The sequence below is a fragment of the Lynx canadensis genome, chromosome D3, assembly GCF_007474595.2.
Source record: "Lynx canadensis isolate LIC74 chromosome D3, mLynCan4.pri.v2, whole genome shotgun sequence".
Taxonomy (NCBI): Eukaryota; Metazoa; Chordata; class Mammalia; order Carnivora; family Felidae; genus Lynx; species Lynx canadensis.
The window spans coordinates 27,190,166-27,214,958 of NC_044314.2; the positions used below are offsets into that span (position 1 = coordinate 27,190,166).

The 24,793-nt window shown below is 41.6% G+C and overlaps 1 protein-coding gene across 1 annotated transcript in view; it reads left to right on the plus strand.

Annotated features, from left to right (window-relative positions):
• The window catches only part of SKOR2 (SKI family transcriptional corepressor 2), a 35,969-nt gene extending 19,895 nt beyond the window's left edge, over positions 1-16,074 (plus strand). The window contains exons 6-7 of the mRNA XM_030292404.1: positions 6,733-6,800; positions 16,012-16,074. Coding sequence (XP_030148264.1) covers positions 6,733-6,800; positions 16,012-16,074 — 131 coding nt within the window. The remainder of the gene's footprint in view (positions 1-6,732; positions 6,801-16,011) is intronic.
• The last annotated feature ends 8,719 nt before the right edge of the window (positions 16,075-24,793 follow it).

The following is a 24,793-nucleotide window of genomic DNA, read 5'->3' on the forward strand; positions in this document are numbered from 1 at the left end:
ATTGGCCCACCAAGCCTCTCCAGTCTCACCTCCACTCTCCTCCTTGCTGAGCTCCAGTTACCCTACAGATCACTGTGCCCTCTTGCTTTCGACCTCTGCGGACTATGTTTCTCTGGTCTGGAATGCCTCCCCTCGCCTAAACATTCCTAATCATTTAGGACTCACTTCAAGCCACCACCTCCAGGAAGCCTTCATAGTCTTACAGTAGGCACTCTTTGCTGACATCCTACTATGTTTATTTCTAGCCCTATGGGTGTTTTTGTTGATTTCTTTTTGATTGTTTCACACCTGCTGCCACCTTCTACCCCATGGCATTGTCAATAGGTTCAGGAAAATGTTCTGTTGCTGGCCGCGCAGCACCTGACATATTGTGGGCACATGATATACTCTCAGTAAACGACTGATACACAGTTTGGTGTTATATTCAAAGAGAGTAAAACTGACAATGAAGGATGAGGTTGGGAAACCGAAAACTGTTGTACAAAGGAGATTAGTGAGGGCTCATAAGTTGAGTCCTTGGATTTGCATGTGACAAATTCATGGCACTTAAGAGAACTGATGGAAAGGCCAGTGAGTTATGGCAGGGAAGGCCCAGTGACTGGGGCTTCATGAAATACTTCAGTAGTAGATTTTGACTACGTCATCATTTTAGATTCTTGTAAAGAACTACTCTTCCATGTTATTTTAAGGTTACTTTTGTTAAAAACAAACTAGAGGGGCACCTGGGTGGCTCGGCTGGTTAAGCGTAGGACTTGGCTCAGGTCACAGTCTCACGGTTTGTGAGATTTAAGCCCCACGCCGGGCTCTGTGCTCACAGCTTGGAGCCTGCTTCCGATTCTGTGTCTCCCTCTCTCTCTGCCCCTCCCCTGCTCATGCTCTGTCTCTCTCTCTCAAACATAAATAAACACTTAAAAAAATTTTTTTTAAGTAGTGATAGCAAAATGAACATGATGCAAACAAAATAAGCCCCAAACCTATTGGTTCATGAGTGGGAATCTCCTGGGTAGACCAGATATTCCATATGGGTTTTCTTATTTCAGGTCTGAGGAAGGTAGGCTGTTTGTAAAACACTGGCTTTTCAGACTGTCCACATTTGCAGAGCACAGCCTGCGCTGCTGTGTTGGCTGCACGCACGTTGTCCTTTTCTACTATCATTTTCCAGAAATAGTTGGGTTTTAAGTGCATCTCATTAGAGAAATCAACTTAATGATTTCTTCTCTCTCTCTCCTTAAATTGTGCCTTCATCACCCTTTAGAACACAGAAGAAATTTTAGGGTTTTTTTTTCCCATTTGCCGATTAGCAATTTTTATATCCCCAAAGCCACACACATGGCTTGTTGTAGAAAACCTTAAACATACGGAAACTCAAAGAGAAGGAAAGAAAAATCGCTTGTAGTCTTGTCACCTGGAGATTACCAATGTTAACATTTTGGAGTTTCAGTTTTTAATGCATATTGAATCCTTTTTTTTTTTTTTTAATTTTTTTTAACGTTTATTTATTTTTGAGACAGAGAGAGACAGAGCATGAACGGGGGAGGGGCAGAGAGAGAGGGAGACACAGAGTCTGAAACAGGCTCCAGGCTCTGAGCGGTCAGCACAGAGCCCGACGCGGGGCTCGAACTCACGGACCGCGAGATCATGACCTGAGCCGAAGTCGGACGCTTAACCGACTGAGCCACCCAGGCGCCCCAATCCTTTTTTTTTAAACAAAATGAAATATTCAGCACTCCATCTTTTACCCTCCCGTTTTTCACATAACATGAGCCTCTTTCCATTACTACAAGTAAATGTACTTTTTTTTTTAAACCTTTGCTTGTTTGAGTATAGTTGATACACAAAGTTACATTCATTTCAGATGTACACTCGTGATTCAACATGTCTGTATGTTATGCTATGCTCACCACAAGCATAGCTACCACCAGTCACCGCATGATGCCATTACAGTATCGTTGACTATATTCCCCATGCTGTACCTTTGTCCCCGTGACTTATTCATTCCATGAGTGGAAGCCTGTGCCTCCTACTCTCTTTCACCCATTTTGCCCATCCCCCACCCCTTCCCTTCCTGCCACCTTCAGTTTGTTCTCTGCACTTACGGGTCTGATTCTGCTCTTTGTTTGTTTGTCCATTCATTTGTTTTGTTTTTCAGGTTCCACATATGAGTGGAATCATGTGGCATTTGTCTTTCGTCGTCTGATTTTGTTCACTTAGCATAACACCCCCGAGGTCTATCCATGTTGTCGCAAGTGACAAAAAAATTAAAATTAAATTAAAAAGTAAAAAAAAAAAAAAACGCTCATCATTTTTTTATGGCTGCGTAACATTCCATTTTGTGTATATATAGCACGTCTTCTTTATGGATTCGTCTATTGATGGGCACCTAGTTTGCTTTCATACATTGGCTATTATAAATAACGCTGCAGTAAATATGGAGGTACGTGTCTCTTTGAATTTGTGTTTTTGTTTCCTTTGGGCACATACCCAGTCGTGGAATTATTGGATCCTATGGTATTTCTATTTTTAATTTTTGGAGGAACCTCCACGCTGTTTTCCACCGTGGCCGCGCCAATTTGCGTTTCCATCAGCAGTGCACAAGGGTTCCTTTTTCTCCATGTTCTCGCCAACACTTGTTGTTCCTCGTGTTTTTGATGCTAGCCATTCTGACCGGAGTGAGGTGTAACCACATCTCATGGTGGTTTTGATATGCATTTCCCTCACGATGGGTGATACTGAGCATCTTTTCATGTGTTTGTTGGCCATCTGGATGGACAACCTAAAGGTCTCTTTAGGGGCGCCTGGGTGGCGCAGTCGGTTAAGCGTCCGACTTCAGCCAGGTCACGATCTCGCGGTCCGTGAGTTCGAGCCCCGCGTCAGGCTCTGGGCTGATGGCTCAGAGCCTGGAGCCTGTTTCCCATTCTGTGTCTCCCTCTCTCTCTGCCCCTCCCCCGTTCATGCTCTGTCTCTCTCTGTCCCAAAAATAAATAAACGTTGAAAAAAAAAATTTTTTAAAGGTCTCTTTAGATTCTCTGCCCACTTTTCATCAGATTCGTTTCTTTTGTTACGGAGTTGTATAAGTTCTTTATGTGTTTTGGATATCAACCCCTTATTGGATATGTCATTTGCAAATATTTTTCCCATCCAGCATGTGGCCTTTTTGTTTTGTGGATGATTTCCTTCACTGTACAAAAGCTTTTTATTTTGATGTCGTCCCAGTAGTTTATTTTTGCTTTAGTTTCCCTTGCCTGAGGAGACATATCTAGAAAAATGTTGCTATGACTGATGTCAAAGAAATTACTGCCTGTGTTCTTGTCCTTATGGTTTTGGGCCTCACATTTAGGTCTTTAATACGTTTTGAGTTTATAAATGTACTCCATGTTGGACGTTAAAGTTATCAAAGCTTTAGGTGATGGGTTTCGCCGTAGCTAAATCCGTACCCACATCTATGGCGATTCCCTCAGGATAAACTCTTGAAAGGCTTCCTGTGTTAAAGAATATGCACTTTTTCAAGCTCTTGATACGTAATGTCTATTTGCTCTCCAGAAAGGCTGTACTAAAAGGAACACCTTTTCTTTCAATCTCTGCTAAGTTAAATGAAAAAAATAGTAGCTCATACTGTTTTCTTTCATTGCTCGGGATGGTGAACATTTTTCATGTCTGCTTTCCATTTGTAGGTTTTGTGAATGCCCATCATATTCTCTTCTCAGTATTCTTATTGATCTCCATGAACCCTTTATATACTAAAATATTCTTTGCCACATCACACATATTCTTTTATTTGTGTCAATTAGCTTTGGATGTTGACTGTGATCTTCTATGTTTTGAGGGTTCAATTTTTTTGTAGTTTATTGTCATACTGAAGTTTTAAATGTTTGTCTAATCAAATCTATCAATTTTTTCCTTTTTCAGTTTTTCTATCTTTGATATCCTTCCCCACCCAAGTTTTATAAAAATATTCACCATTTTTTCTGATACTTTAATGGCTTTTTTTTCCATTTTATCTTTTTTTAATGTTTATTTGTTTTTGAGAGAGAGAGACAGACAGAACACAAGTGGGAGAGGGGCAGAGAGAGAGAGGGAGACACAGAATCCGAAGCAGGCTCTGAGCTCTGAGCCATCAGCACAGAGCCTGATGCAAGGCTTGAACCCATAAACTGTGAGATCATGACCTGAGCCGAAGTTGGATGCTGAACTGACTGAGCCACCCAGGTGCCCCTTTTTTCATTTTATCTTAAAGAATTGTATTAAGTGTACCCTCCTAGAGCAATGAGCATGAGTTAAGTAAGGACTAAGTATGACCATTCCACTCTGAGTTGTCCTTATCATCTTCTGGGATCCCAGGGAGGTACCCCGGTAAGGTTTGGTGGGTGATGGGGTGCAGGGGTTTCCTCTATCCTCTGTGCTGCAACCAACTAAGCCACCTGCTATTCCCCACTCCTCCTCCCTTGTCTTTCTATAAAACACTGTTCTTTACATCTCTGCTCAAGCATTTCCTCCGCCTTTACTCCCCAAGAGGATAAGGGCTTCTCCCTTGCCCCTTGCATTGTGCCACATACACATAGTGCCCTATTACAATACCTTTCACAATAAATTCAGAGTAGGGAATGAGTCTTTTTTAAAAAATATAAAAGGCAAAACTGTGGAGACAATAAAAGGTCAGTTGTTGCCAGGGGTAGGGTGGAGGAGAGGGATGAATAGGGAGAGCACAGAGGATTTTAGGACAGTGAAAATATTCTATATTTTCTCTGATATTATGCTGGTAGATATATGTCATTATATATTTGTCCAGATCCATAAAAGGTACAATACCAAAAGTGAACCCTAAGACGAACTACGGACTTTGGATGATGATGATGTGTCAGTGTGAGTCCATCCATTGTAACAAATGTCCCTCTCTGGTGAGGGTTGTTGATAATGAGGGAGGATATGCAGGTGTGGGGGCAGTGGGTAAATGGGAAGTCTCTGTACCTTCCCCTTAATTTTGTGGTGATCCTAAAACTGCTCTAAAAAAACCCCCAAGTATTAATTAATTGATGAATTAATTAACTAATTTTAAAAACATGCATGGGGCGCCTGGGTGGCTCAGTCAGTTAAGCGTCCGACTTCAGCTCAGGTCACGATCTCACGGTCCGTGATTTCGAGCCCCGCGTCGGGCTCTGGGCCGATGGCTCAGAGCCTGGAGCCTGCTTCCGATTCTGTGTCTCCCTCTCTCTCTGCCCCTCCCCCGTTCATGCTCTGTCTCTCTCTGTCTCAAAAATAAATAAACGTTAAAAAAAATTTTAAAAACATGCATGGGATAGGGAAGGAATTCAAATAATATAGAAAAGTAGAAGTCAAAAAAATTAAAAGGACGGTGTTTTTAATTTCCAAGTCCCAGAACCTCACAAGAGGTAAAGGATTCATCATCTTGTAAACGTTGGGAAGCCATCATAGAGTTTTCAGCAGAAGGAAAGGGGATTTGCAGAGGGGGGGACCGGTGACCAAGTGGTCAGTTGGGAAGCTACCCAGGGAAGAGGTGTCTGTGTTGGGGAGGTGACAATGGCAAAGGGAAGCGAGGATGGCATCAGACCATAAAGGACTCACACACCAGTGGCTGCAGAGGTGAAGGGAAGAGCAGAGGAAAAGATGTGACAAAGTTTCTGGTTTCCCCAAACTGTTACCCTGACTATCCACAACAGATTCAATAGGAAATCGTGTGACGTTCTCATTGAAGGCAGAAAATGCTAAAGTTAGCTGGGCCCACGCTTTTAAAAGGATCACATGGAGGGGTGCCTGGGTGGCTCAGTCAGTTGAGCATCTGACTTCGGCTCAGGGCATGATCTTGCGGATCGTGGGTTCAGCCCCGTGTTGGGCTCTGAGCGGTCAGTGCGGAGCCCAGGGCCTGCTTTGGATTCTGTGTCTCCCTCTCTCTCTGCCCCTCCCCTGCTCCTGCTCTGTGTGTCTCTCTCTCAAAAATAAACATTAAAAAATTAAAAAAAAATTTTTTTTAATAAATGAAAAGATCACATGGAGACGTTGCAACATGATACATGTTGGAAAGTCGTTTCCTAATAAAAATGATCAATATGAAGACTGGCAAAGATACTTTGCATAACGGTATCTCTGAAAGCTCTTCCCCGATCCCTTTCTCGGATGGAGGCAAGGTCTGTAGAACTGCTCCTGGCCCACGGAGGACAAATAAGGCTGATGCAGGGTGAGAGAGTTTGCAGGTTGGCAGAGTCAGAGTATGTTTATCACTCTCTTGGGATTGAGGTGAGGCAGGCGTGGCTCATGGGCCTTTGTCTTAGCAGACAAGGGTCTGCCTTTCCTGTGACCCACCTAGATCTGAGGTTCACCCCCTCACTCACACTAGCCTTCTGTAGACAGTGGAAGCTGTTGATAATCTGTGACTGGCTTGAGTGCACAAAGCTGGAGAACATGACCGCACAGGCATTCTATTATATGCGAGGGATCATCTAGATGGGCCATGGGATACTGTGAACTATGAGATAGAGACCCTACCCCCTCAAAATTTTCTCTGTTCTCATTAGTGAGCCTTAAAAACATCCCTTCAAAAAGCCATGTGATATACTTTAAAAAAAAAAACAAACAAACAACACACACACAATACTTTCTAAAAATACTGAAAAGGGAGAGGGGCTTCTCTGGCACCATCAGGAGCATTGTTCCTAAAATTACTAAAATAAGATTTTGCAACTTTAATTGATGTCTTTCTCTATTTCTCTCTCCTACCAGATAATTTCCAGGATCAGATGAAAAGGGAACTAGCCTACCGAGAAGAAATGGTGCAGCAATTACAAATCGTAAGATGATTTCTACTTAAAAATCAACCTGACTTGATGGGTTTGTTTGCAGACCACCCAGCGTGTAAGAAACTATTCACGTTTTTTTTTGCCGTGCAACCCTTTGGTCCACTTACCACTTACCTCTCAGCTGGTTTAGATGCTAATTACCAAAAGATTTACTTAGACACAGGATAAACAGATGTGTCAGTTCGTTTCCTCGAGATGTAACTACCTACCATGTGTTAATAGACAGATGTGTAAATTGTCTCTGTGGGTGAACCAGAGGTACCTGCACCGCCTCCCACTGTGCAAACTTGTGAGCACGGGGTGCTGGGATGCCCGAGAAGCTCCTGTCTTCTCTCTTCCTCTCCTTCCCTTACCCAGACCTAAGCCACACCCTTTGCTGCCAAGAGAACTTAGTATAAATACACTTAATCAATTAAAGTCACTTGAAGGGAAGTGTCTATTCATGTTTTCTGCCCATTTCTTCACTGGATTATTTGTTTTTCGGGTGTGGAGTTTGGTGAGTTCTTTATAGATTTTGGATACTAGCCCTTTGTCTGATATGTCATTTGCAACTATCTTTTCCCATTCCGTTGGTTGCCTTTTAGTTTTGTTAATTGTTTGCTTTGCAGCGTAGAAGCTTTTCATCTTCATGAGGTCCCAATAGTTCATTTTTGCTTTTAATTCCCTTGCCTTTGGAGATGTGTCAAGTAAGAAATTGCTGCGGCTGAGGTCAGAGAGGTTTTCGTGGATGGAACTGAAGAGTGTTATGCTAAGTGAAATAAGTAATACAGAGAAAGAAAGACAGATACCGTATGTTTTCACTCCTTTGTGGATCCTGAGAAACTTAACAGAAGACCATGGGGGAGGGGAAGGAAAAAAAAAGTTAGAGAAGGAGGGAGCCAAAGCATAAGAGACTTTTAAAAACTGAGAATAAACTGAAGGTTGATGGGGGAGTGGGAGGGAGGGGAGGGTGGGGATGGGCATTGAGGAGGGCACCTGTTGGGATGAGCACTGGGTGTTGTATGGAAACCAATTTGACAACAAATTTCATATTAAAAGAAAAAAGAAAAAAAATAACAAAAAAAATGAAGTCACTTGAAGGGTGATTCAAAGAAATGATTATTTCCAAATGAAGTGTGTTATTCACCCTCTCCTAATCATACCAAAAAGTGGACAGTCAGTTGTATTTATGTGGAAACAGGGAAGCAGGAAGGTGCCTGGTGAATAAACGTAGTGGGGTTTTTGGGGTTTTTTTCATTCTGAATTCACCACCCTTCATCCCCAAGCAGACAGATCTGGTATTAATCATTAGGGCTTTTAAAACAGTCTCTCATACTCTCTCATTTTCCTGAGTACAGTGGGGACGATAATTTCTGCTCCATATTTGTAAGATATTTTTTAATCGCCTGGATGGAGACATACACTGATCCTTAGTGGTATTCCCAGCGTGACTATTATAATTAGGGTTGCTGGACGTTTTCTTTTTTTTTTTTTAATTTTTTTTTTAATGTTTATTTTTGAGACAGAGAGGGACAGAGCATGAATGGGGGAGGGTCAGAGAGAGGGAGACACAGAATCTGAAACAGGCTCCAGGCTCTGAGCTGTCAGCACAGAGCCCGACGCGGGGCTCGAACTCACGGACCGTGAGATCACAACGTGAGCCGAAGTCGGACGCTTAACCGACTGAGCTACCCAGGCGCCCTGGTTGCTGGACGTTTCCGAGCTGCTCCCTGTTACCTGTATTTTATTAAGCATGTATCTACGTATATCCACCTGTCTTGTCTAGACAGCCAGGTATCTAGCTCTCTGTCAGGATAACTCAAGGAAGATAAGTATTAATATTTTCCTTCTGCATCAGAGAAATCATGCTTGTGTTAATGGAGATTGCTTGGAGTTGTTTTTTATTTTTTATTTATTTATTTTTAATTTGTTTAATGTTTACTTATTTTCGAGAGAGAGAGAGACAGAGCACGAGCAGGGGAGGGGCAGAGAGAGAGGGAGACAGAATCTGAAACAGACTGTCAGCACAGAGCCTGATGCAGGGCTCGAACTCAAGAACTGTAAGATCATGACCTGAGCTCAAGTCAGACATTCAACCCACTGAGCCACCCAGGTGCCCCTCGGAGTCATTTTTAAAGCCACCTTGTAGTGCCTCCATTCTGGGGCTTTGTTAAAAGTGCTGTTTGTACTCTTAGACCATTCCCACTGGTCTTCATTGACCTCAATGGCCGGTTAACATTTCTCTGTTCTGAATGTCACCTCAATGTAAGATACCTCTTAAACAGGACTTTTCTTCTGCTTTTGTTTTTGTTTGTGTTTGGTTTGTTTGCACTTAAAGTCATGGGAGGGGGGGAGTACAGAGGCTTTTTCTCAATTGATTGATTACTAAGCCCCCAAAGGCTTAAAAAAAATGTATCTACTGTTCTTAGCTTTTGATACCTAGATAATAAGAGCTATTGATTACTTGCTGTGACTATTCTAATTGTTTTCTTTGTCCAAAAGAAGAATTTTTTTTAATATTTTATTTTTAAGTAATCTCTATACCCAATGTGGGACTCAAACTCCCAACCCCAAGATCAAGAATCTCACACTCGACCAACCAAACCAGCCAGGCACCCCTATATAAAGGAAGAATTTAAATAAATAATTGGTGACAGAAAGATATAAAATTTTCAGACCTTACTGATTCTACATATCACTTTCTGACTCTTAAAAACTGCCACGCATACAACCAAAAATTTGTGATTTTAGAGTGGTTGCGTATAGCAATATGGGCTTTAGAAGAGGGAGTAGGTATTTATTTCAGTGCCCCTATTTAAGGTCAGTTACATAGCTTAAATGTCTTAATTTTCTTTGACATTAGGTTTCCTTAGTAAAAGAGGAAATGATACTGCGTCCATGTAGTAAACAGTATTGATAGCAGAAAAAATGTCTCGTGTCTTTTGAGATATTTGGTGCATGCAAGGGATAAACTGGTATTACTAAGCGTTTTTATTACACTATATTGCAAAATATTTTATCATCATATATTCATTTATGTAGACAAGTGTTATTAATTCAGATTTCTCTAGATAGTAAATTATTCCTGGTCACAAATTAAATTCCTTGGGAGAAGCTAGACATTTTTCCCCCCAGCCCTGTAGGTACCGTATAATTTCTGAAATCCGCAAAACCACATCCAGGCTGACAACAAGAAACAGGTGAAATAGACGTGATTTGTCCCTCCCACTTCTTCTCTTGGGTCCCCTGCCTTAACATGGGGAGGGTCTTCATGCAGCCTCCAGTACCTATCATCCGATGGCTATCATAAACATTTGCTGAATGAATCACCACCCAGGGATGACCCCTGACTCAACTCTGATACTCCCATAGAGTGGTCCTCTTAATTCTTTTCCAAATTTCCCTGGCTCGTTCCTGATTTCCTCGAACTGTCTTTTGTGCTAAGAAACTACTACTAAAACGACTAAAGAAAGCCATAGTGGTGAATTATGAGGTGTTCCCCTATTACTGCACTGTCCTTGTGACTAACAGACACAGGCTGGCAGGTCTGCAAACTTCAAATCAAGACTACTCCCATATAGTCCATTAAGTGTCAGCTCCTCATCCAAAGGAATTCGGAAGCTCCAACCTGTGCCCTGATAGGAATATAGTAAGTAAGACACAGGTGCCTAATAAACATGAAATGCCCACGCAAGTTATCAAATGCTCTGCCAGTATGAGTAATAAATTTCATAGCATGCCTCTTCTCAAAGCAGTACCTCTAATAGTGGGACTATTCAAGTCCTGATGCCTAGATATATTTTTGTGCAAGAAGGACCTGGGTTCACATTATACCATCTGCTTTGGAATTGAGGCAGCAGACTCCAGTTCACCTGAACAGAAATTTATCAAATCCCTTATTCAGCTTGTTTTATTTGCTAAAGTACTGGTGGGGGGGTTAATGTCCTGAGAGACTTCGATCTAAAGATTTTCAAGAAGTTGCTAGATATCATAATTATTGACTTTCTCAGTAGTTTTAGTTGAATGATCTAATTCATCAGTAAATATGGTTACATGCTTTGCTTCTTGAGAATAGAGCATTTCACTCAAAATTATTATTTTACATTTAAACTATTTTATATTTAAAGCTTACAGAGCATATATGACAGAATAGTCATTTGCCTGCAGAATAGGCTTTTTTTTTTCCTTTAGATGACATAAAAACCCATCCTATCCTGCAATCATGGAGAATTCAAATATATTAAAACCATCATATTTTGTAACAATTCCCATAGACCCACAGTGCATTTATTCTATGCTGTTACGCAGTGTTCTTATTCAAAAGATTTTATCGAAAGCATCTTGGGTATCATTGCTGTAGAAAGAAAACTTATGAATTTCTTTGGCTCCTGCATTTTCAGATTCTCTGCTGACTGCGATTTCTGCACCGTTGCTTCCTTTTTCAGTTTGTTAAATGCAAAGGTGTAATGACTATGGAGTCAAATAATTGACTCTCTTTGTACACTTATAAATGAATGTGCGTTTATCTCAATGTGAGATTTAAAGCCTACGCAGTTTGTTTAACATTTATACATGGGCAACATGCTAATTTTTTTTAATTGCTTAAAATTAGAGTCTATAAGTACTTCACACAGTTTGCAGTAAAGTCTTCCACGCCTGCCCTGGGTTTTCAAATGTTTAAAGTGTTTTCCTTACTAAGCCAGAGTTAGCTGTACAAGCAAAGAAATAGATTCTTCTCACTATGAACCAAATACAAAAGTTCTAAAACTTAACAAGCTCGTGAAAATCTTAGTTTGTATTATAGCACAAAGGAAAAAAAATCTCATTCACAAATGGATTGTGACTCAAGGAAAAGTTGGTTCAATTTTGAAAACAAAACCCATCGTGCTGTACAGTTAAGAAGATGAAAAAGCTAAGACAATGTTGTATCTCAATTATATCTCAATCTTTAAAAATTAAAAAAAGAAGCTGAAGGTGTTTTACTCAGTGTATCACCTTTTGATTAAGGTTTTTCAAGGACTGGAATATAATATAATTTACACATCATGACGCCTTGGTAACTTTTTTTTTCATTGATAATTTGGCAACAATTTTCTTTCAAGCCAGTGCATCTGTATAGAAGTTACTACTACTGTAAGTTTGTTGAAGACATACTCTTCTTTAGTCAGAGTTCTCGAAGGACCTTGTGCAGCTGCAGAAGAGAGCTTGTGATAAACGGCTAGATCCAGATTCACATCCTTTGAACTTGCTAGATTGCTACCAAGAGGCGCGTAGATGGAGAAAATGTGCTAGTCTCGAAGTGCCCTCTGCTGTTTTATCCAGAATGCTGCACTCACACACAGCAGGGGAAACTTGGTCTCAAAGTTCTTCATTAAAAGCCTCAATTAAAATAATGCTCAATCGATAGATTTAGTGCTAATGTTTCGTTCACTGTGGACTTGTAAAAAAGCAGTTTACAACTTCCTGTTGCTGGGAGCACAGAGCTTCCTTGCAGGGAAAGGAGTGAGGTCTTGACTGCTGCTGGAGGGGCCCTCTCTCCTTGGCAAGGGCACAGCTCTTCAGTGATACAGTCTTTCCTTGGAGGTTGTCCAGGATTCATTAGGATGGGAACTTGTCCAGACTTCTAACGTCTCAACCCAGAGAGTTTTTAAAAATATGTCCTATGTATTTTTTTTTTTAAGGTAGGTTGTACAGTTACTGTTTGGCACTATATTCATAGGAAAAGATCCCTAGGCCACTAGAGGATTTTGGTTTTGTGGCTAAATATGCAAGAAAAGGAGGTCCCTGCAAGTCAGAGGACTGGATGCTGCCTTAACATTCCCCAGCAGCAGACCAGACTTTGACTACAGTGGGTCCTTTCCCCATTACTGATCGATTGCCATGCATCCTGACCAGGCAATCACTTGTTCCTTGGTTATGTGGCCTTCTCCTCATTCTCCTTTTGACATGTTAACCCACCTGAATGTCTGAGCTCAGGCTAATTCTTTCTTGGCACAAACTAGGAAGTTATCTTTCTTGTTAAGACCCCAGACTTTTGATAGACTCGTGCCCACTAGGTGACTAATTTAGAACTTATTATATAGCTTTGAGAGATTTTTTTTTCCATGAAAATCTTGGTGATTTCTAAGCTGGTCAAAATGGATGGCCCGCCTGGATGGCTCAGTTAGTTAAGCACTGACTTCGGTCATGATCTCACAGTTCACGAGTTCCAAGCCCCGCGTCAGGCTCTGTGCTGACAACTCAGGGCCTGGAGTCTGCTTCAGATTCTGCGTCTCCCTCTCTCTCTGTCCCACCCCTACTTGTCCTCTCTCTCTCTCTCTCTCTCTCTCTCTCTCTCTCTCAAAAATCAATAAACATTAAAAAAAATAGTAAGCTGGTCAAAATGGAAAGAAAGTTTTTGTAAGTTCCAGAACAGGAAACGTAATGGAATAATTAGCTCAAATGGAGCCTCCAGGAGCGTGAGCTCCCAAATTGGGGAGTGTTTGCAGAGGTCTCTGTGAATCAAGTATTGCATTTCATGGAATCCAAAGCACTGTCAGTTGTAAGAGACACCATTACTTGATGTATCACGAGAAAAGAAACTTTCAACTATTATTCCAAGATACCATCAATTATAAGACACCTAATTTCAGAGACATTAAAACGTGAGGGGGGAAAAGTACATTTTAGAATTGATGAAACAGGGTAATTCCCACGAACAGTTGGGCCACATGGCAGTATATTCTTTGTCGTTCATGACTTAGGACCTACCATTAAAAATACATGATTTTCAGCTCACAACCTCATGCACTTTTTGCCTTTGTTTTTGTTTGGCTTTTATTTCACTTGGTTTTAAGGACATAAATGCAACAATGTTTGAGTGTGGGTAATTCTTCAAACGGATTTAAATTCCAGTCTGTAGATTTGGGAATCAAATGTGCATATATGGAAACATCCTTTTTTTCCTAAGCTTTTTTTTTTTCCCCTCAGCGTCCCACCTTAATGAAATGCTACATTGTTTCTGGGGCAAAAGGAAGGAAGGAAAAAGGCATTCTGACTTAGATATGAAAGCAGTGTCCTTCCCACAGTTTTCTTAGGGTTAGGATGAGTAGTTTATCGGCTTTGATGAGGCGGTGGGCCCCTGGCGATGTTAACTTGCAGTAGGGCCTGGGATGGAACAGGACGGGTCACTTTCTCAGTCACTGTGGTACCGGAGTCTTGATGTCGAGGACTGTCTCTAAATGCGAGCGTGACACAAGCACATTGTATTAGGTAATTCCTCTTGCCCCGAGGTTTACATCATTTCTACTTGTTATCCTAACTAATAGAATTCCATTCAAGGCTCCGTTATATCATGCACAGAAAGAGAGAGGCAATCCCTGTGTTTGGCATGTCGCAGCAAACGCTATGATGGGAAACGTGCATCTCTGTTGAGAGCAGATGTAGCATGATGTCCAGTGAGAAGAAGAGGTAACTAGAGTAGGACCCTATGTGACTGCTCTTGTCGTCATCCGGCTCATCGCAGCTCATGTCCTCAAATATGAGGTTGGTACTCAAATATGAAGGCCATAAGGGCACTTCATTCATGCTGTCTGTGCTCTTGATCAGATATGTGGCTATCGGAATCATCCATGTTGTGCCTGTGTATCAAAAGAGTGAGATGGTTATGTTAGTCCTCTCTCTTTTTTGCCATTAAAAAGGCTATTCAGGGGCGCCTGGATGGCTCAGTCGGTTAAGCCTCCGACTTCAGCTCAGGTCACGATCTCACGGTCCGTGAGTTCGAGCCCCGCGTCGGGCTCTGGGCTGATGGCTCGGAGCCTGGAGCCTGCTTCCGATTCTGTGTCTCCCTCTCTCTGCCCCTCCCCCGTTCATGCTCTGTCTCTCTCTGTCTCAAAAATAAATGAACGTTAAAAAAAAAATTAAAAAAAAAAAAGGCTATTTAGCTGACCAGTTATTATGGCATAGTGGTCCCAATATGATTGGGACTATATTAGTCACTCACAGATTCATAGTCTCTTCCCACTAGAAAAGGCTTATATTTGTGGATGGGGGATCAGGAGAACAAAACACAGATATGCCGGAAACATGGAGAGCGTATGTACCAGTATTCAAAAACATTGCTGAATCGGATGAAAATAGTTTTATTTCCCTCACTGCTTTCACATCACAGCCATATTTCATGTTATATTCTAGAAAGCTGAATATGTGTTTCTTTAAATGCATGATAGATGCAAATCTCTAGAGTCCTGAGTCTTATAATGATGAAGGTAAGGAACATAATGATAGACTACCTTAACTGGGGTTAATGGAAAGGTAAATCTAAATAAGACATGCAGTCCAATTTTAGCCATTCAGATTTTCTAATGAAAAGTAATGTATCAAATGGGATAGGCTTTCATTTGAAGTCCCAGTACTGAAAAGTACTTTTCAAGTTTATCCAGGTAGTATTCTCAAGGGTTGTATTTTCCACTCAGTGCAATTATTTCTGATGCTTCTTAGTAGTTATTGGGAAATTACCCAGAGTAATAATTTGTGTTTAGTTAGTTCATCTTATTTTTGTGATTTATAATAATAGCATAGTCGGTCACTGTAATTAAATGAAAGATGGCATTGAACTAGTTTGTAATCACATCCTTGTCTCTTTACTTTGGACATACGTTATAACATCATAACTTAGTTTTCATACCTAAATAAAAAAATAACAGTACCATATTATTAAATGAAAATTAAAAAAAAAACTTCTTAAGGTGAAATGTCATATACTGACCTCAGAGACTAGCTCTAGCAAGAGTCTACTGTGATCACTGGTTGTCCTTGATATGCTTTTTAACAGGCCTTAGGAATTGCTATATCCCAGAAGCTCCATGCTATTGCCGATTGGATGGAGACCTTTTCTCCTTAGGGAGGGATTTACTGGCATTCAAATTTCTAGGCATGATGAAAGGTCTCCACTATGCACCTATCTTCGAACTTAGTTTCTCTGGAGACACATGGGTGGCTCAGTAGGTTCAGCGTCCAACTTCAGTTCAGGTCATGATCTCACAGTTCGAGAGTGTGAGCCCCACATGGGACTCTGTGCTGACACCTCGGAGCCCGGAGCCTGCTTCAGATTCTGTGTTTCCATCTCTCTCTCTCTGCCCCTTCCCCACTCATGCTCTTTCTCTTTCTCGAGAATAAACATTAAAAAAAATTTTTTTTTTTAATTGAGCTCATCTGGACAGCTTTGCCTGTTTTTATCTTACAGATCCCCTATGCAGCAAGCTTGATCAGGAAAGAAAAGCTTGGTGCCCATCTCAGCAAAAGCTAAAAGGTAAGCTTACCAGAAGAAAGAGATTTTCCTCAATTCTGAATTATTACTCAGCTATGTTCTTTATTGATGTTTTCGACATAGCCCAAGGGATTAGTAAACTTGCATCCTGCGTTTCAGCCAATATACTGATGAACTTCGTTATGCCCGGGCATGGGACTTCCTAAGCCAGTGGCTATGTACATTTTGTAGATTCCCTGGAAAATTCCTAAAAGTAACAAAAGTCTGTATCAGTCTGCAGAAGCGATCTTTGTTCTGTTTTGAGGTGTTCTGCTCTCTGCAGTTCTCCCTAACAGCCTGAGTATTGCCCCTCTGCAGGAAAGTGGAGTGTCCTCAATCATGCTTACTGTGTCTCATCTTCTCTGCCTCTCCTTTGCTTGTAAAAGCCTTCCCGAAATCTGGCTTTCGGTGAGCTACTGACAGACGGTGATGTGAACAATTGCAGGCAACACAGACCTTGGAGAACGTCTTCTGTAGGAAGAGTCATTCATTCCTTCCCTAAACCAATCACTGTTTCTCTAGAGTCGAAGCCAAGTTCGAGGTCACATCCCTGGCAACAATTTGAAAAACAAATATTCCAGGCTTCTCAGGAAGACAGTAAAAATTCATTGACTGTATTCAGAACATACCTAAACATTTCAAAAGCAACTTTTTGCTTATGCAGAAGACATATATAATTGTTAGAATTGAAGGGATGTCAAAACTAAGGCTTGCTGTTTCTGTGACAATACATTAGGATGACCTAACAACTGGAATTGCTAAATCAGGGAAAAACTCAGATGTCAGAGGGAGCATTTGTAAGTGCTCATGGCCAACTAGGATTGTGGTCATTTATCAGTGTGACCCATTCCTATCAGAATCATTCTTCCCCATCCTTCCCTCTGGAACTCCCCTCTGGAATATTTCCAACTTAATAGAATCTATTGGCAAAAAGAATTCTGTACAACGCGGGTGTGTGGTTCCTGTTCTTCCCTTCATGCCTCTTTTCTGCATATCACAAGCCTCCTCTGTCCTTGTACAAATGACAGTCCCACGTCTTGTCATCATCTTTATTAGTGATAATCTTCAGAATTTGTCTTAAATAGTGATGATTATGTCACTCATATTTCATCAGGAGCTCAAAACTATTTCCAAGACAGTCTCTCATTCATATGCTTTCCCTTCATTTTACACACAAGGAACTGAGGTACGGAGAAGAGAGATGTGACATTTTATGTCCACATTGCAAAGCTGCGAAGAGATCCCAGGGCTCCTGACTTTAGATTCAGTGCCCACTTGCCCCTAATGCATGCACTTCCTGTCCTCTGTAAGCAGATGTTTCTGCAAGAAAGACAGTCAAATAATAAGTCATTGTGTTTCCATATCCATGAAGTTATACCAAGTGGGCCTGTGAGTTGGCTCTGGTCTATATATTCAAGCATTCTTAAGTCTGAAGTTGACATTGGATAGTTTCCTTCTCATTAGAGCGGACAGGTTTGCACCAGCTGTGTGAAATGAATAATGTTACAACAGTCAGACTTCACTAAATCTTAACTCAGAATACCAAGGCAATCAAGGCAAGAATCACCCAAATTAATGCTGATAAACTCATAGGTATAATAATTTGAAAATGTCAAATTCTCTTTCAAGTCAAAGAGAATATATTAGGATGTGTTTTTAAATAACATTTTTATTGAAGTATGATACATATTCATCAAAGTTCAAAAATCAAGTCATGAAGTCAACAAATCAAAACTCAATGGATTTTCACAAGATGAACCTACTTAGGCTTCCAGCACCCAGAGAGCCACCTTGCACCCCTGTCCAGTTATTCCTCCACTCAACAAAGATCAGCTTTGCCTGGTTTTGAACTTTAGCAAAGGACCTTGTACAGAACATTGTTTTGTATCTGGCTTCTTTTACTCCTCATTTATGATACTCATCCATTATAATGTAGTTTGATCTCCACTCAGGAACTTCAATAAACTCTTTTTACTCCTTCTTATTCCCCAACTCATCTCCTTTGCTTATGACGACTGCTCTTGTACCTACAAAAGGAAGACTGCCCAGAAACCATGCCTCTGATGGTGACATCGCATACAGCTAGGTGGAAAAAAAAAAAAAAAAAGATTGATTTGTGTTTAGTAACTAATGCTTCCTTCATGCTGATTTTGTTTCCATCCTTGCAGACAACAGGGATTTCTCTAAGTAGACCCTGGTGCTTTCAGAAGATTAGTGGTTACTTAAATGCTGAGCTAAATCAGCCAAGCAGAGAATCACGACCATATTGTTAGAGGCAGTATTTGATTCTCAACATGCCAAGCCTGCAAGGAATTACCCCAAGAGAGATTACAAAATAAAAATCATTACACCAAGGGAGAGAGACAAATTCTGCCTTGCTGAGTGACCACAGGTTTCCAAATTAGGGACTGATGCATTAATGTCTTATGCAAGAGTGACCCTTAAGGTAGTGTGCTGTGTTCTTGCCACCCAGTGGATTCCAATATGACTATTAAGAGGAGGAAGCTTTTCAAAACCACAGGCAATCCACTTAATAAGCTGAGCAAGTATCACCACATATCACTGCTCTACAAATCTTTTTTGCCCTACCTTAGGATGTAAGAAATTCCATGTTGAGTCAAAATAAGGTTCCACCCAGACCGGGTTACTAACTGCATAATTCCATTAGAAGAGCCAAATTGTTGTTCTTAACAACACCAACCCTAAAATTTAAGCACGTGCACTGAATACTCTTAGTTTTCCCTTTATAACTTCTTAAAGACCCATTACCCATGGATTTATCTAAGCCTTTCTTCAACCTAGGCATAGTCCCCTTTGGGGCAATGAATTCTATTTGTTTAGCTACCAGCTGTGTTAAGTGTAGTTTGCTTTCTTTCTTTATCTTCAAACCACCTCCTAAAACAAGCCCTAGTAGACTAGCCATTGGGCTGCTTTGCGTATTTGTTTCATTGTAAGCTCACAGTACAACGAAAATGATTTGAAAAAATTTTTCAAAATGTTATGTGCATTTGTCCTTGCATCAAGGACTGTTTTTCACACCAGAATTATTCCTGAGAGTCTCTCTTACCTGTGGTTGTTTCCATGCCCCATGTCCTGCCCAGACACCCAGTGTGATCTTTGTGAAATCTGCACCACCAAAAAAGTGCCATGATGTCAGCAGCAATTTAATCATTACGTTCTTTTTCTTCCAAGCATCTTTTGACATTATACAGATGTCATCCGTGTAGCTAGATGAAGCACCCAGGTCTTTCAGTCATTCTACAGAAGTGGAAAGTGGATCCTGGGAAATGGCTTGTTCGTAGTCATACAGAAACTCGTGACCAAGCCAGAAATAATAGTAACTATCATCTGTTGAGCACTGATTATGCCAGACATTGGGCTAAATTCTTTGCCACATTATCTATCTCTTTTGAACATTCCAACTCTAGAAGGTAGATCCTATTGTCATCCCCATTCATACATGGGAACCCTGAGGTTCAGTGGGACCACTCAGCTAGCACGTGGCAGAACCAGGACTCAATTCAGGTCCATGTGACTCTATTCCACTTCTCTGTCTCCCAAGGATCATTGGGTTTGTTTGGAGGGAGTCTGGCTTCTAAATCTGACACTGCTGCCCCATATTATCTTGGATAATATCATACAATCTCTTTGAGGCTCACTCTCATCAATAAAATGTAGGTGGCCAAACCTGATCAAAGTCTCTGCCAGTTCTAAAATGTTGACCACCACTCTTGCATACCAGACATCTGCCATACTCTCTCTCCTTTCCCACAAAGGGGCTGCTTTTATTAAAGTATGCTCAAGACCGTATATAACACCCAAGGGCGTGACCAACCTACTTTTGCCTTATGTCTGCGTTTCCTTCATCACAGATTAATCCTTCCTTCCACCTTCTGGAGAGTTTGAGGATTTTTTTTTCCTATACTGACAACATCTACCTCTTTTATTTGTGTCTCGTAACTAATTGTTAGTTTTCTTCATTTCTGGAATAATTGCTACAAAAATCACTACAAGAAAAAGGTCTTAAAATGATGTAGAGGGATTGTAATAGAACACTCTGTGTCTTCCTTTTATATAGATCAAAGGCAAAGGGAGGGAATAGCATATCCATTTCTCTCCTCTGTAGTCAGTCCTGTAGGGCCAGGTTCTTTCAAGAGTCTCCATCGAGATTGACAATGTGCTCCTAGTCTGCTCAAGGCTTTGTGTCAATTCTTTTATTTAATCTCCAAAACAACCCATTGAGAGAAGGCCCACTGCTCTCACCATATGCTACAGCTGAGAAAACTGACATGCAGAGAGCTGAGTATGTTGTCTGTGGTCTTGCTCTGAGCAAGTGGCAGGATCCGAGCCAGGCTGCCTGGCTCTGCCACCCCACACTCATCTGCTCTCCTGTGATTCATACCAGGAGACTGTGGCCTGACCCGCATCCTCTATCATCAGTTGTAAACACGCAGTTAATAGCCAATCCGATGGTTTTGTTGCTGTTGAGTCACAAAAACTCCAGCCATGCTTCTACGGTTGCCCTGACCCCCCAGGACAAGAAATATTGAAGTTAACTTGGGCAGTCCAGCCAAAGCCAAAGCAGGGCACTGGCGCATGAAATTCTGTCTGCCCCTTTCACCACAGGCTGTCTTAAGCAAACTGGAGCTTCTAGAACCTAGCAAACATGACTTTCCTGTAAAGGAGGCATCGCAAGCCAGCATACTCTGATCTAATAGCTCTACTTTGGCTCAGTGTCAGCAGAGATGCATAAACTAAGAGAGCAGGCAAATATATGTACAAAGGAAGATGCTTTCAAGTCACCATTTCAATATTTCATCCAAACTGTACCAAAAATGTCTTCTTTCAGGATACACTAAATGTTACTTGATGTGTTTTTAAACTCTCTGACTATATGGGGCTGAAGTTGTCATTCTGCATTTCTTGTTCTATCCCAGGTGCACAGAATCACTTACTCTTGTTCTCTTGTAAGATACAGCCTGTCACTGAGCACTTCTGACCCACATAAAGACTGCGAATTGAAAGGGCTTGGGAATCAAATACAAAATCAGGTTCGGGAGAACCCAAGGACAAGTGACCTCAAAGCAGCATGGACAACCATGTAAAATAGACTGTAGCGGCCATTCATTAGTGGGGGGGAGGGGGGAGCCAACCAGAGCAGTCAATGCTTGTCGCATCTTTTGGTGGAACCAAAGTTTGAGTCTTTGTGTTTTTCAAGGCCAACTGAACCCAGAGCGTGGGAGTGCTGTTAGCCAACCGGGGTGGGAAATCCGTGGACGGTCCCAAGTGAACTCAGTGCTGCACACTCGGAGAGGGTGGCTCTGCAAGACTGTCTTTTACGCTGGAAGACGTGATTCTTGGTGGAAACACAAGACCTGTCCTAGGAGTGGGGATCACATTTCGACAGCTGGGACGGCATCAGCCGCACAAACCTGCTTTTCACAACAAACTGGACAGACTTAGACGTGGCCCCTTCCTCTCTGGTACTTTGCCTGCTGTATGAATGAAGATTGTATTCCTCTGGAAATATTTTACAGTTTAATATTGAGTGTAATTAAGAATATAATCATGTTATCAAAAATGGTATTTAACTCTGTTGTAGTTTCTTTAACATTCATGTGGATAAAAAAAAAAAGTCTATAATAAAAAGACTATGAAGTAATAGTTGTGTTCATGTAGTTAAGTGCACATTTGATTGGGGGCAACTAATAGCAATGAATACTTTTTAGTATTATTTTAACATAAAATATTTGAATAAATTTATTTTTGAAAATGGAATTCCTTCAAAAATGATTATTAAAGTCTAGGTGAGCCTCCTTTGGCCATTGTTAGTGACTGAAGTCCTTCCCATCATGTTAGGATCTTTGTATGGGTAAAGGAAGCCTCTGTATTCCCGCTAGTTCTTTTGACAGTGTTGGTGATGGAGTTGATATTGTACCTTCCTCCTTACTGTGATGTTGAATCAAAGTCTGGGGTCCTTTTATGCCAAAAATTCTGCCTCTCAGATGAGGTAGAAGGGCCAAAATCATAACTCCTTTGGGGCCAGGATTTCTAACGTCTTGCTGGGTTACACAGAAATCTACCATGGAAGACCTCTTACCGTGAAGTTGCCAAAGACCATCCTAACTGAAGAGGTTCCACACCAGTGGCATCCCTTGACAGATTTCAAAAGAGGTTTCGAATGTATTACCATGATATTTGACACTTTCCCCCCACCATCTTCGTTATCACGAACTATCAGAAAAAATTCACAATTTAACCCTTGAGATAGATGTTCTTACCTTCTGCTGCCACATTAGGAAACCAAAAGGGGGTTGCTCCGGGTGGCTCAGTCGGTTAAGCGTTCAACTCTTGATTTCAGCTCAGATCGTGATCTCACAGTTCGTAAGTTCAAGCCCCTCATCAGGCTCTGCGCTGACAGTGTGGAGCCTGCGTAGGGTTCTCTCTCTCCTTCTCTCTCTCTGCCCTTCCCCCTCCCAAATAAATAAATAAATAAACTTTAAAAAACAGAGAGAGAAACCAAAGGAGGGCTCACTCATTAGTGGTTTTGTTCCTAGCCCATGAAGGATAGGAAGCCAGTCAGAGAAGGATCTAACCGGGTTCTGGACTCCGAGGACAGGTTACCAGTGATGACTACTGGAAGATAATATGAGGATGCTGGGACTGACCAGAGAGGCATTCTGCCCTCTCTGAGCTGTTCTGGCCTGGGTCTGAGCATAGGGCTCACACAGCCTTTCAGACGTGGCACACGTTTCTGAAACCGGCGGCTGTGCTCAGGGGGGTAGCTGGACAGTCAAGTTGGTGGACCTTTTTCTCCATACAGGCTTTATATTATATGTGGGGATGGAAGCCCAGCACCCTTAGCTTTGTACTTTAAGCCAATACAAGAAAATTCTCTGGGAGAACGCAGACCTGGCTTTATGACCAGCCACCAGGGGACAGCAGTGGTCGTTTTCTGCCGAGCCCAGTGTAAACTCCAGGACCAGGTAGCAAGAGCAGTGACTGGGCAGTCTGGAGTCAACTAGCAGACTTGCAGATGAACTCAAGGCCTTTGTCCTACAGCTGCGTCAACTGGCTGTATAAATGAGCCTGAAATGTCATTCTTTTCCTTTCTAACTGCAGCTTGAAGCGTCTCAGAGTTATTAGTGCTAAAATATCAGCAAATAATTTTGAAGCAAAGAGGAAATTAGAGCCAGAGGATTTCACCAGTATGTCTGAGAGGCTGGGGTTCATAACTGTGGCATAGCTCTGAACTGAATTAATGGCCAAGCCCTTGTGGAAGACCATTGGCCTCTCCTGCTGAGGATGCTGGAAATACGTTGTGCCTTTCCGTTCTCCTCCTAAACTCCAGGCTCTGTCGAAGCCCGGCTGTACATCTTTCCCCAAGCACTTGGAAACTGCAGCTGTCTTTATACTCATGACCTCAGAGTCTCCCCGCTTGTTAGGTATTTTATCAGACTCTATCTATTTCTTACAAGCAGTAGAGCCTAACAGTCCTCCGTGCCAACCATGAAGTTATACACCCAAGCCCAAAACCTTCAGAGCACAAGAGTCATGATCCAGAATATGATATGGAAATGTCATTAATCCACATATTTTCTCATTAAGGAGAGTGAATACCTCTTCTTTCTTCTAGCAATGCTTGATGGTTCTAAGTTGGAACAAAAAGAAGTTGTCCCTAAAACTGGATGTGATTGGGTTATCTGAGCTGCCTTGTGGAAACAGACAGGACATCCATCTAAAGCTCTGCATGGGGCTAAAAATAAAGCCACTCTTCAGAAGGACAAATAAAAAATTCTTGGCCCCACAAAATGACAGCAGGAAAATGATGTGCTCTTTTCTTTGAGTGTTTTGTCATGTTAAAATTCCAAGGTGAAGCCAACTATTAGCTAATGAAGAGTAAGGGCAATACAAATAAAATTCTCTGTTTTTATCCCAAATGAAATAATAAGATCAGAAATGGCCATAGCAAGTCAAAGCAGAAAGCTGGACCCACACAATAAAGCATTTCCTGTTGGGACAGGCATTTCAAACGGATGCTTTTGATACTCAGGACGCCTGAGTAATTGCTCATCTATTTGCCACAGGCAAGGAGAGTGGGACATCACACCCCAATTTCCTTAGATTGAGCAATGAGTGTAGTGTCAGCTCTGTGGAAAATAGAGGAGAATTCTCTCCTATCTCTAAGCAGATAGGATCCCTTTCACTTAAGGGTAAGAGTTAAAACAGCCTTGGTCAGCAGTGAGGAAGGTCAGAGAAGAGGAATATCATCAGCGTGCTAAGAATGTGTAACCACATCATTCAATGGGGTGCTTCCAGGTGACCCCGGGCCCAGTGACAGAGGTCCTTTGTCTCTCTATACAGTTGAGGGCACAAAGTTCAAGTCTGACCACCTGCCACGATCCACCGTACACAACCCACACCCCAGTTTACAATTACACTCTCTTCCTTTTGTAAGAAGATGTGCACCATAAACTTGCCGGAGGCAGGAGACGTCCATTTCAGCTCACGACCGTCCCTCTACTGCTGAGCACATGTAGTCGCTACCCAAAACATGTTTGTTGATTAAGTGGATCTTGTTTATTTAAGCCAGTCACAAAAGCAGATTGCTACATGGTTATCACTTGAAACTCTCTCTCGTAGAATGTTGACATGTCATTTGGTTTCAAATGACCGTATGTGGCAAATGTTAGTTACCATCCAACAGTATCCATTCTTG